This window comes from Leptinotarsa decemlineata, unplaced genomic scaffold, assembly GCF_025532065.1.
Source record: "Leptinotarsa decemlineata unplaced genomic scaffold, Ldec_3_MD MMD2_tig00000505_RagTag_RagTag, whole genome shotgun sequence".
Classification (NCBI taxonomy): domain Eukaryota; kingdom Metazoa; phylum Arthropoda; class Insecta; order Coleoptera; family Chrysomelidae; genus Leptinotarsa; species Leptinotarsa decemlineata.
The window spans coordinates 6,948,203-6,960,905 of record NW_027412549.1 but is presented as its reverse complement, the minus strand read 5'-3'; the positions used below and the strand labels follow the sequence as shown (position 1 = coordinate 6,960,905).

Here is a 12,703-nt window from a genome sequence, read left to right as displayed (position 1 = left end):
ATACAAATAGCAAAAAACCCATAGGAAATGAGATATTTACAAAAAAGCGCAAAAAAAAACGATTTTTGTGACCTTTGACCTTGAAATTTAACAGTTGCGTACACCATACCATATGTAGGTTTCCAGACAACTTTTAGGGTGTCAATATACAAGTATTTACAGACTTACAGCTAGGTATCTCGAATTCCGAGATTTTTACCTAATTTAAGCTTAAATGACTGGACCATGAAGAATATGACAATCAACAAATAACCTGTACACTCTACTGCAGAGAACAAGATTATTAGAATGGATGGCATGAAAAAATTTATTGGACCCAGAATGAACCCATGAGGTTGCAGTGTTTTCTGGAGACTTGAAAAAAATAGAAGTTCCCAAATAACAAAAAAATGTGTAAAATCATAACGTCCCCGAACGAAAATCGTTGTCAAAATAGAACCGTTCAGTCAAAGATCCAAAGCAGTGATTGCATCGAAAATTTTGTACTGATAAATGAAATATACTCTTGATTGAACTATTTTACTCTATCAGAAGGAAAACATTCAGCAACTGTCAGTGAAAATATTAAGATAAAAATAACCTCCCAGTAACGAAGACATTTCTCATATTCGTTCTATTTTTCGTTTTTGTCATTACTCATTTCGAAAAATCTTCAATTCATAAACTCACCGAATTTACTGTAAATTCTCGTGAAAGTGGTTTTCGAGTTACTTCAAATAACCAGAAAAAATACCTAAGGTCCCTTAACACAACTAATAATGATCACAATATTTATTATGGATTTTTTTCATAAATATCACACAATTTTTGATTCAATTCAAACGATTTTCTCATATTCAAAATATGAATGAACTGGCCCGTTACTTGATGCAAATCAATAACACTAATTTGGGACTGATGTTCAAGAGCTGAGAGTGTAATTGGTTTACAAATTCTACCTGTCTTCGCTTTCACTATTAACCAATTAAGTGAGTACCTACTATTGTTGTATATGAGAATTGTAGCTCAGTGTGTAATATTTATTTCTACCGAGAAGGCTACGGTGTTAGCGAAACGCGTCTAGACATAAAAATGGTTGTGGCAATTGTTTGATTATTATCATCGATTATAGCTGAAATTTACAAGAGGATAATCTCGAAAATAGAAATTGCATTGAAAAATTATAATTCGTACAATGACTTCAACAAACAAAGTGATTGTTGTGTTCTTTGAAACTTATACTCTTAGGTCCATTTATATTTGGATTCTCATGCGAACGGGCCAAATAATCTCTGAGAACGACTCTGCATAAGGTTGAAGGTAGACCGGTGGAAACATCGATAATTCGTTGTAGTTGAATACAAACTATCGGATTGTTCGACTGAAATGATTTTGAAATTGGTTTTATCTGCAAGTGTACTTTGTTTGATTGCTAGCCTATGGAAGTACCTGGAATACAATTATTATGACAATGCATTTCTCACGCAAAATATTGTAAGTATTTACATTCTAATTTTTCTTCGGTGATTCTTGATATAATCTCTTTAGGAATATGAAAGAATTTCAGCACTTTTTTCCATCAATCATCAAATTAAATTTGAATAACCAACAGAATACAGAGAAACTCCTTAATACAGTAAAAAGTTTTGTTCATTCCAAAACCTCCCTAATAATACTTTAGCAATAACCATCCATTCTCAACATCTTCAAACACCTTTTGAGTTTTTAATTATTTCAGTTAACTGGATGAAAGAACTGAATGTTGCATGCACGAAAAAAAGCTACATGTTATTTCAAGAGTATCATTACCTTTTCCTTCCGCAAGTATAGTAAATTTTTTATTGGAGTTTTCTAGTTTTATCCGTATTCAACGTTCTGAGATCTTACTACTGAATGAAGCTCCTTTTTTGATCAGACATCAATTATTTTTAGCGTGAAAAATGTTATTTTCTTCAATTAAGAATGCTATTGACTCTAAGAATTGAAATTACTTTTTAGAAGAAAAAAACTATTTATTAAATATCCATATATATTCATAGTATTCAACTACAGTTTTCAGTAACAAGTATAGATTTCTTCTTGATATTACATTAATTAATGTTAAAATAAGGGTTGTTCACTTCTTCAATTAAAAATCGCTATTGTGTAGATACTCGTATCTAATTTGGAATTTCCCAATTTGATTCGGCCAATAAATTGTTATAGAGGAAGAATATATTGGAAAATCATTAGGTGAAATCTTTCATTTATACCTACTTGTATTTTCTGTTCCATCATGTAGGTATCTGATGATCCAAAACCAGTTGTATTTTTGATGAATTCATAAATACAGTGCATTTCTTTAATGTCCCCACACTTTTATTTTTTGAACGGGTCAACTCAAAAAATTTAAATTTGAGATAATGAAATTAATGCATGAATACTTTATTTTGAAGTGAAATTGACAGATGAAACTTTCAAGATGGCGACAAGGCGCTATCTGTAAAAAAAAATTGAATGAAAAAGGGGGTTTTGTGCCGCATCATTTTGAAGCTCCTGATAAATACTTCACAACCCTAGAATATAATGTCAATATCTTCAAGTACTACAAAATGGCGAAACTTTTAATAATTGCCTGAATTCATTGACATTTAACTACATAATATGAGGTGATGAGCTTGAGGTTAGTTCAGAAGATGCCCGAAATGGTTGCCTTGAACTTCTCAACATATGAACAGCTTATCCGATATTTCACGTCCAACATTTTCGAACAGAATAACGTCAATATCTCTACAAATATGTATTATTCTCTGACATATATCCAATATTGGTTCAGGTTCAGTTTCGTAAACATTTTGCTTCAAATAGCCCCATAAAATAGTCCAAAGATGTCAAATATGGCGAGCGGGCTGTCCATTCTGTAGGGCCATTCTGTAGGACATCGACGGCCAATCCAACGACCGGAAAAAGTAGTATTCAAATAGTTTCTTACTTTTCTGGAGTAATGTGGTGGTGCTCCATCTTGTTGGAATACAATATACATATCGAATTCATTAGGATTCGCTTCGACGATTTCAGTGATTAGAGGGTCAACAGTAGTTTCCAGCATACTCCAATACAGTTCCTCTGTTAAATTTTGATCAATAAATAGAGGTCCTACAATTTGGTTTCCCAATATTCCTGCCGAAACGTTATTTTTTTCTGGATATTGGGTATGTGTTTTCCGGAAAACGTGAGGGTTGATGTCACTCCAATAACGGCAATTTTGTCTATGAACATCGCCGTTAAAAAAATGTACATTCGTCACTAAACAAATATTGTGGAGATAGGTAGGATGCCTTGCAATGGTTTCCGTCATGATTTCTCAGAATTATGTTCGTCGATCAGGGTCATCTTCGGTTATTCGGTGTACCATTTTGATTTTGTATGGATGATACCTATTCCTCTCCAAAAGTGTCCACACCGTAGAGGGAGACACCTCACAAACATTCGCGACGGAATAAGTAGACTGTTCAGGTTTTACTACCATCTCACCAATTATTTGCACTTGTTATTCTTCTAGAATGGACTGATGACCCAGGGGCTTTTTGTTAAGTACACTGCCGGTAGTTGTGAATTTGGATATAAGTTTCCTCGAATATTTCCCACAGATAGGACGATTCAGAAAACATTCATTGAAAATCCTTTCGGTCTCGTGAAAGTTACGCGTCGCACCGTAAATAAAAATCGCTTCAATTCTCTCTTCCTGTAGACGAGAATTGACCATTTCAGAGATTGTTGACGTGGTACCTTTCTACTAGTAAAACCAAAAACTAAGTGGGTATATTCTAACTGAACAATGATGTTCATTGTCGTACTGACATTTTTTGTTGTTTTTATGAACAAAAAATAATTCAACAAACATGGTTGGAATTGCCATATGGCAGATGAAAAAGAATATTTCTAGAAATATCGATATTAATGTGTTTTCTTCAGGAAATTATTAAATGTTCCGCCATTTTGTAGTAGGTGAAGAAATTGATTTCATATTCTAGGGTTGTGAAGTATTCGTCAAGAGCCTCAAAATGATGTGTCAAAAGACCCACCTTTTTATTCCATTTTTTTACCAAATGGCGCCCAGTAGCCATCTTGAAAGTTTCATCTGTCAATTTCGCATTTCATTATCCCAAATTCCAATTGAAAATATGAAAGGGAGGACAATAAAAAAAATTCAGTGTATACTTGTTGCTTTTGGAATATAATATCAAAATGCAACGAATACTGTTCTACCAGTTTATTGCATAAATAAATGGAAAGTAAATATGGCATCTGCTATCTCAGAATAAAGAAAGGGACAAATTTTATATTTTCATGATTTGTATTACAAAAACAGTGTTTGAGATGAGTATGACTAATATTCGAATATTCGTTGGAGTTTCAGGTTATGTTGAATAAAGAAAATGTTGTGTCTTTTGTGACTTATTGCTACAGTTTCCAGAAACGAAAAGAAGTGAAACTTGGCAAGACCAATTTTGATTTTTTTTTTTACTCTGGTGAATAATTATAGCACATCGAACAAATATACTTAAAATAACAGGCATATTGTATTTCAATAAATTTACACCGAAGTAATATTGTATCATCCCCTGCCATTTTGAACTTCTCAACTCTGTTCTTTCATACAAGTTCAACTATACTAAAATTTTGTGTTTATTTAAACATTTCAATGAATATTGTTATTATTATCATCATCCAGAAATATTCAGAAATGAGCACATTTATTCTAATTCCATATAAACTTCTATAAAAATTAAAATGAATCGTGATTTTTCAAAGTTTGAATGAAAAAATTAACAGTTTCTAAAAAATAAACCATTTTCGGATATTTTGTATGAGTGTTGCCCGTAACTTCCATTTTCTGTCAGCAACCATTTTTCATGTATTTGCATGTCTTTCATTCATAAGAATATCATTTCACAAACAGTGAATATAGTTAAAAAAATCATATTTAATAAAAGCATTCATTAAAAAATAAATATAAATAGTTGATTGATCAACTGAATTTTTTTTTATTATTCTAGAAAATATTTGACTTGATTTCTCAAACCGGTTTGAGTCAGTAAATCAAGCAGCAAAATCGATTTAGCCGTTTTTGAGATTAACGCGGTAAAACAGAAAAACAGACATCGAACTGTTCACACTTTCATTATATGTATTGATTCATATATTTGTTTGATCACTTACAAATGAGACCTAAAATAGATCAATAATATATGAAAATAACATTTCAATCTTTTCCCAGAATATACAACTTGTTGACTTTCATTCCTAAATAAACAAATTGTTTAATAACATTTGACAATTTCAACATAACTACGCCAAACTAAAATTAGTAGGGTAATAACTATTGATTTATTGGATGAAAATAAAAATGACACCAAAAAAATTTTTTCCTTCTCGATCTCTTCAGAAATATCAGTTTTTTTAATCTAGACAACGTAATATAATCAGTTGATGGGTTGAATAAATCGAACTTGGAAATAGTAATTGCAGTAATTATAATTCAATTACTTATCGATTACTTAAATAAATTTTCCTACAGAGTAATGATCACAAGAAACTGGTAATCACCTGAAAAAGGTAGAAGTGTGTACAGGCAGTCCATATTACTACTCAGCACTCTTTACTAATGTACAGAAAGTCAATACCTTTCTACAAGGACTTCTCAATGAGGTCAGTTAACTATAATACGTTTTTCACAATCTTCATTAAATCACTATCCGATCAAATCAGAGCAGTCAAATCTTACTTCGGACGCTTCCATAGTCACATGGTACATGGCACAGTGTGGTGGGGGGATTCTTGTCATTCAAAAAAAATGTTATATTGCAAAAAAGAGTTATACGTTTGATTTCTAATGCCAACTTCAGAGATCATTGTCGCCAACTTTCAATTCATCTTAAAATTATGCAGCTTCCTTAAACTTTCGTATATGAAACATTGACTGAAATTAATGAAAATAGATCTAACTACATTTTACAATCGCAACAACATGAATGTCCAAGAAAATCAGTAAATATTATAAAAACCGAGAGATTCAGACCAAACACCTCACAAAAAAATTCATTGAATTTGAAATTCTACAATGAACTCTCATGTCACACAAAACAACTCAGTTTCTACAGTAGCAAACAAAAACTGAAGTAATTTCTGAAGTAAAACGTACGCGCTTGACTTGGAGAGTAAACTGGTGAATGCGTGACAAAAGCGTTACGAAAAGTGTGACCGGGTGAGGCGAACGTTGAAGTAAAGCTGATTTACGCGCGCTTGACTTGGGGAGTAAGCTGGTGAATGTGTGACGAGAGCGTTACAAAAACTGTGTTCGGGCGAGGCGAATGGAAGTTGAGAGGGAGGTATGAGTTAGAGAAGATTGCAAGCGAGAGAGTTACGTTTCGTATAATACTGGCAAAAGACAGGGGGTCGAGTAGACTCTGAAGAATTACGAGAAAACTATCTATCATACGTTGTCACTAATTTCAACAGGAGATTTTAATGTTAATTTAGCGTCAGAAGATGAACAATTGGCGGTTGAAAAAACGTTGAAAAAACAGAATTCATGACCATCACTTTAACAAATAGCGACCAACCATATAGATTTTTTTAAAGGTACATAAAATAAGTTGCCCTGGAAATATCTGCCACTGTCCTGCCATCGAAAAAACAAATTAACTCAAATATTTAGGAGTCATAGTTGATCAACGTTCACGATGGGATGAGTATACACAGTATATGACCAAAACACTAAAGCAACTCATCCACAAATTGTACTTCCTGAGAGATATCATAACTCGTAAGAACATGCTCACCTGTTCTCGAGTATTGCATTAGAGCATGGGGGGAATTTTTGGAAAAAACCAGGAGACTTACAAATAATGCAAAACACAATACTGAAAATTATCTATAATAGAGTCCGTTTAGTTCCTATAAAAAAACGTTATGAACAAATCTTATTCAACATAAGAAATCTCTACTCTTACTCTTGTTCAATATGAATATTTCACAATAAAGCTAATTACCAGAGGACAACTATTAAGAAAGAAACCAGATCTGTTATAAAATGTATCCATCTGCCTTTATTCAAAAAAAGTCACTCACAAAGATTTGTACATTACTTTGGTCCAAAACTTTTTAACTCACTACTGCACGAGTTCAGGAATATTATAGACATAAAGAAACACAAAATTGCTATAAAATCATTTGTACGCTACAATCAGCTAAACGTATACTCTCTCACAAATTCATAATCTCCTTTCAAATATGAGATACCTAAAGGTGCGTATTCATCGAAAAAGCGAGCATGAGCGAACAAGAGCAAACAAGAGCGAACAAGAGTGAACGAGCATTCTGCATCTATAATCGTCTGGTGAGTACGGGCTAGCGAGCGAGCGAACGTATGCTTGTTCGCGTTCAGAAAAGATCGAGAAGAAGGAGGTACATCAAAAGGTGCTCGATGGATAAACTACGACTACGAACTTGAAGATATTCGCTCTGGTGTGGACGAGACATCAATATGTCGAGCAAACACGAGCGAACACGAGCAAACATACAGAAATGCTGGTTCATGCTCGCTCGTGCTCGCTTTTTTGGTGAATACGCACCTTAACACGACACAAGCACACTTGCGCTTATGTGAAAGGTTCCAATATTTGAAGGGGGATAAAGAAGTATTTATATTATTACAATAAGCAATTACAATTTCAATAAGTAATCATACACAGATATGGTTCAAAAACCTGTGTCCATATGTTCCATTATTTTTTTCTACTTCGAGCAGGTCATTAGCTGATTAACATCAAGTTAGGTAATTGAAAGTTCAATTTCCCGATACAAATGAAAATATTCCATTCATCTCTCCCAACCAACTTAAATAGTAGGTTCTGGTAAATGCCTGACAAAAAACAATTACTGGCTGGGCTAATACTCCGATGGACATTGAGTTATATTCTACACACATTTATATATACGAAGGAACTGAAACAATTGACTTTGAAACCGTAATGAAAATCTAGACATCATTGCACTTTTTTTTTCAAAATGACTTTCTTCTTCCAAGAGTGAAATTATACGAAGCTGGCCTAACTACACCGCTGAAGAGCATTACTTGATCACCGAAGATGGCTACGAAATTTTGGTGGAGAGAGCCTTTCTGAATATCAGCAAACCAACACCTATCATTATTGTTCACGGCATGGCTATGAATGCCATTGGATGGGTGAACAAGGAAAATATTTCATTGGGTGAGTAACAAACAAGTAACAAACAAGTTGAAGTAATTTATTCAACGAGTTTATGTATTATGCTAATCAGTAACGAAATATCAAAAAAACATAGTCTGGGATCAACACAGTGAAAATGTGTTAAGCAGAAAATATTCTTCAATTGATTTAACAACCAATATTGAAAAACGACGAAGTCTTTTCCTTCCCTTTACTTTTGCTTGTGATTTAAAAATACATCTGTTGATGACAATGTAGTTGAGATTAAAATTACCTACAACAAATCTATACATTATTCTGAAAAGTGAACATTTCTTATTGATGATTTCTGCAATTTCAAAATAGATTGAATAAAAGTATTTCAGAAAAAAATTGTTTTTGTGGGACAACCATATAGGCTTTCTATAACGTTTCTGTTGAAATCTGGAGTTGCAAAAGTCATGAATTGAAAAGGAGTATCTCGAGAAAAATCAGTGTTTTGAAGAAAATCGTCCATCCATCTATCCATTGAATTATGAAAGTGGCACTTCCAAAAAAAGGATGAACAAAATTCAAGAATTCAATAAAAACTTTATAGTACTATAACACCATACATGATGAAAATCCATAATTCTTGATGAGATGATTTGATCAGTACGTGAACATCTTTATCTCAGATATTGTCAAAATTTTACAATGTATTACCAACTGATTTCGAATTGGGGTGAAAGTAACCAGGTTTAATTCAATGCGTCAACATCCCAGGCATCGGTTTCCTCCAAGAAGATAAATGTTTCCCAACCGGATATAATAATGTCAGGTCAGACAATTCCGCTTTCTGCTTCGATAAGTTAGTTGGGGGTTAAAATGGACACCAAAATGTCGTGGCACAATCATGTCGCTGAAATTGCAAAGGCTGCTTCTCAAAAGCTTGGAACCAGATCCAGAGCCAGAAAACTGTACACACCTCAGAAACTTTTGATGCTTCATAAAGCTCAGACCAAAGCTTCTTTGGATTATTATTTTGGAATTGGCCGTGGTGGTATTGCGCCTGACTCACGATTGGAAGGCCGTGGGCTTGATTTCCGCCTCGATCAGATATTTTTCTCGAGAGAATTCATCTGGTTAAAGCTGGGATGATTCTGCAACTGTGTTAGGTAGATATATATGTCTAAAGTGAGTGGGTCTATTCGACCCTCCACCGCAACCCATAAGGGTTTATTGTGGCTCACACCTATTCACACTCGGCCAAATAATCTCAGCTTCTTAACAAAGCCGATTAGTTTGTATGGTGAGTGGTCTTCCAGGTCAGATAGTGAGAGTACGGATCTGTCGAACAATAAGAACATGATTCGGTCCCCAGCGGGGCAGACACGAAGTATATGCTCTGTTGTTTCATCATTTCCCAGACAAAGGCGACATACATTTTCTTCCGACAGTCCAACTCTCTGCATATGATGATTCAAATGACAGTGACCTGTAAGAAGGCCTGTTAGATATCGTAGTTCATCCCTACTGTAGTCTAACGACTGTTTGGTATCAAGCTTCGACGGGTGAATAAACGCTTTGGAGTGAGCCAATCCTAGAAGATTCTGCCAGAAGTGTATGAATCTTCTTGCCATCCAGGTGTTCAATGTTTGTTTAGCAAAGCCCAAAGCAATGCCAATGACAGGTTCTGGTCCGATGAAGCCGCCTGCGGCACCCTCCTTTGCAAGAGAGTCAGCAGCTTCATTGCCTTTCAGGCCAGTATGGCCAGGAATCCAGACCAGTATGGCCAGGAATCCAGATCAGATACAATCTGTTAAGTCTTCCTATAGAGGAGAGTCGTTTTTGGCAGTTTGCTAACAATTTAGATGTTGCTCGGTAGGAGCCAAGAGCTTCCAACGCCGCTTGACTGTCCGAGAATATTTTATTTAACTTGTGAGTGAGGTTGGATTTATCCAATCTTTCCGCACACAATTCAATAGCATAAATTTCGCATAAGTTCCTAGGCAGATTGATATTTCTGTCCTGGGTCTGCGACTGAAAATACCTACACCAGAACCAGAAGGTGTTTTTGATCCATCTGTGAACCAATAACTATTTGCTTTTAATATTTCCTTTTCCCGGAGGATCCAGTCCTCTCTTCTCGGGAATAGTACTCTATGAGGCCGTTCGTAGTTGACAGTCGGAGGCATAAAGTCATAGGTCATTTCCAGAATGCTGTGACTTCCAATGTCAACCAACAGTCTGTTGCACTCTGCATTGAAATAATTTGTGAAATTGGCAATGTGCAGAAGTCTGTACGCAGTCCATCTAGCCTCTCTCTCCAGAGAGAGGTAGATCTAGAAGGATCTTGATGGCCGCTGATGGTGTGGTACTGATGGCACCACTGATAGACAGACCAGCTGTCTCTGTAAGCCAGAGAGCTTCGCTTGGGCCATTTACTGTGAAGCCTTCGGTCACCAAGCAATTGCACCATAAGTGATCATTGGTCTGACAATTATCACATAAATCCAATGGATTTTTTTGAGACCTAAATCCCAAATTTCACCACAAATCCTTTGAAATGTCCATAGAAACCGTCTGGATTTGTGTAAAACTTTTTCCAAGTAAACGTTCCAGGTGACTCTTTTATCAAGGACAATGCCAAGATATTTCACCTCCGTTCCACTTCCGTGTGGAATGACCACACTGTTGGGGGAAAGTAGCATTAGATCGTCCAATTTTCTCTTCTTCGTGAAGGGAATTAACACAGTTCTGCTGGGGTTGACAGACATCTGCTCCCTCAGGCACCAACTGTGAACAACGTCCAACGCGCTTTGAGGATATTACAAGCTACCCTTCTCGACGTGAACCTTGCCAGGATGACAAGGTCATCTGCAAATGCTTGCAGATCGACTTCTCTTCTGTCGAGGACATCAAGCAGACTATCCATCAGAGTCGCCTTGAAGAGTCGTAGTTGCAGCATGGCATAGATCCAGCCAGTTATGGTTGATTCTATACCCTTCCTAGCCAGAGACAATCCTATAAATGTAGGTAATGCATTGTCAAATGCTCCTTCAATTTCAAGAAATACAGCAACCGCTGTTGTCAAGGGACTGGGTGATTTCCTCAACGAGGTTGTTTAATGCTGAATCTGTCGATTTGCCGGTTTGATAAGTATACTGGTGGTTATTCAGGGGGGATGCATATAATGCTACCCTTCTGATATGCCTGTCCAGTATCCTCTCAAGTCCTTTCAGCAGGAAGGAGGTAAGGCTGATTGGTCGGACTGATTTGGGGTGTGGGTCTCTCCGGCCCACTCCAGGTACCCTTGCTGCCAACCAACTGGGTAGTATATAGTTCCACGCTATGCTAGCTCTATACAATTTTGTGAGAATAGGTGAAATTATTTCCAGTCCGTTTAAAAGAAGAGCTGAAAATATACCATCCTCTCCGGGAGATTTGAAGGGCTGAAAAGACTTGAAATCCCATTCAACTGCCGGTGCTGTGATAACCTTTTTTGCGACGTCCCAGTCGTTCTTTTTTGGGCATTTAGCGCCCTCGAAGATGGGCGGTCTGTTGTTATCAAGAGTCAGATTTCCAGAAAAGTGGTTTTCTATCAAAAGCTCTAACGTTTCTTCACTAGAGATCGTAAATGTTCTCACAGAACTTTCTCCAAGACTCCCTCGTTTCTCAACTTCTGAGAGTTATCGTTCGTATGGGGGCGACAGCTGATTAACGGAAAAACAGGTTTTGAACAGATTTTTTTATGTATGGAGCTCTGCCCCCAAACATACCCTGAATCTGGTGGATTCCATCCAGAAAAGAGCCATTCGCCTGATTGAAAATGCAAACATCACGTGCAACCTTGATAGCCTGGAACATCAAAGAAGGGTTGGAGATTTGTCTCTCTTCTATAGATACTTTCACGGGGGCACATTTGATTCCATCAAGAGCGGCACATATCAGAAGTACGCAACGGACTGTTACTGCTCATCGTGTTGAGGTTCAACTCAGTACACCTCGAACTCCGCTACTTATGAACTCTTTCATATGAAGAACTGCGTTTATGTGGAATAAACTTCCTGAGAATGTTTTTCCAAATGGATATGATCTCCAGCGATTCAAATCCAATATGAATCGCTTCTTTCGCATATGTTGTCCTCAAAGAAACTGATGAACCTACTTAAGCATTATAGGTTGAAGGTTAAAATTTGTGAAACCTGATCCTTATTTTTTCTGATTAGGTTTTCAAAAAATAAGTTGATTCAATCAAATGTGTACTCCAGCAAAAAATGGCAAACAGGCAAATAACATTGTTAGCTTGATAGTAACTCACATTTTATTTCAGCTCGTTTACTAGGAGATCTTGGTTATGACATTTGGATGCTCAATTTTAGAGGTACTTGGTACAGTAAAGGGCACATCAACCTGAAATCTACGGATAAAGATTATTGGCAATTCAAGTAAGTATCTATTTAAAAAATCCCTTGACTCATGAAACAGTAATCCAACGGTTTGTTGGTTATGATATTTCGGTAATAAGA

General features: G+C 36.0%; 1 protein-coding gene across 2 annotated transcripts in view; it reads left to right on the top strand.

Moving 5' to 3' along the window:
- Positions 1 to 1,068: 1,068 nt before the first annotated feature.
- The window catches only part of LOC111509077 (gastric triacylglycerol lipase), a 31,093-nt gene continuing 19,458 nt past the window's right edge, over positions 1,069 to 12,703 (top strand). Inside the window, exons 1-3 of one of the 2 annotated variants that reach the window (XM_074173836.1) lie at positions 1,069 to 1,473; positions 8,051 to 8,234; positions 12,508 to 12,622. In XM_074173836.1, the coding sequence (XP_074029937.1) occupies positions 1,366 to 1,473; positions 8,051 to 8,234; positions 12,508 to 12,622 (407 nt within the window). In that variant the 5' untranslated portion in view covers positions 1,069 to 1,365. The remainder of the gene's footprint in view (positions 1,474 to 8,050; positions 8,235 to 12,507; positions 12,623 to 12,703) is intronic. The other variant, XM_074173835.1, reaches the window with a different exon arrangement.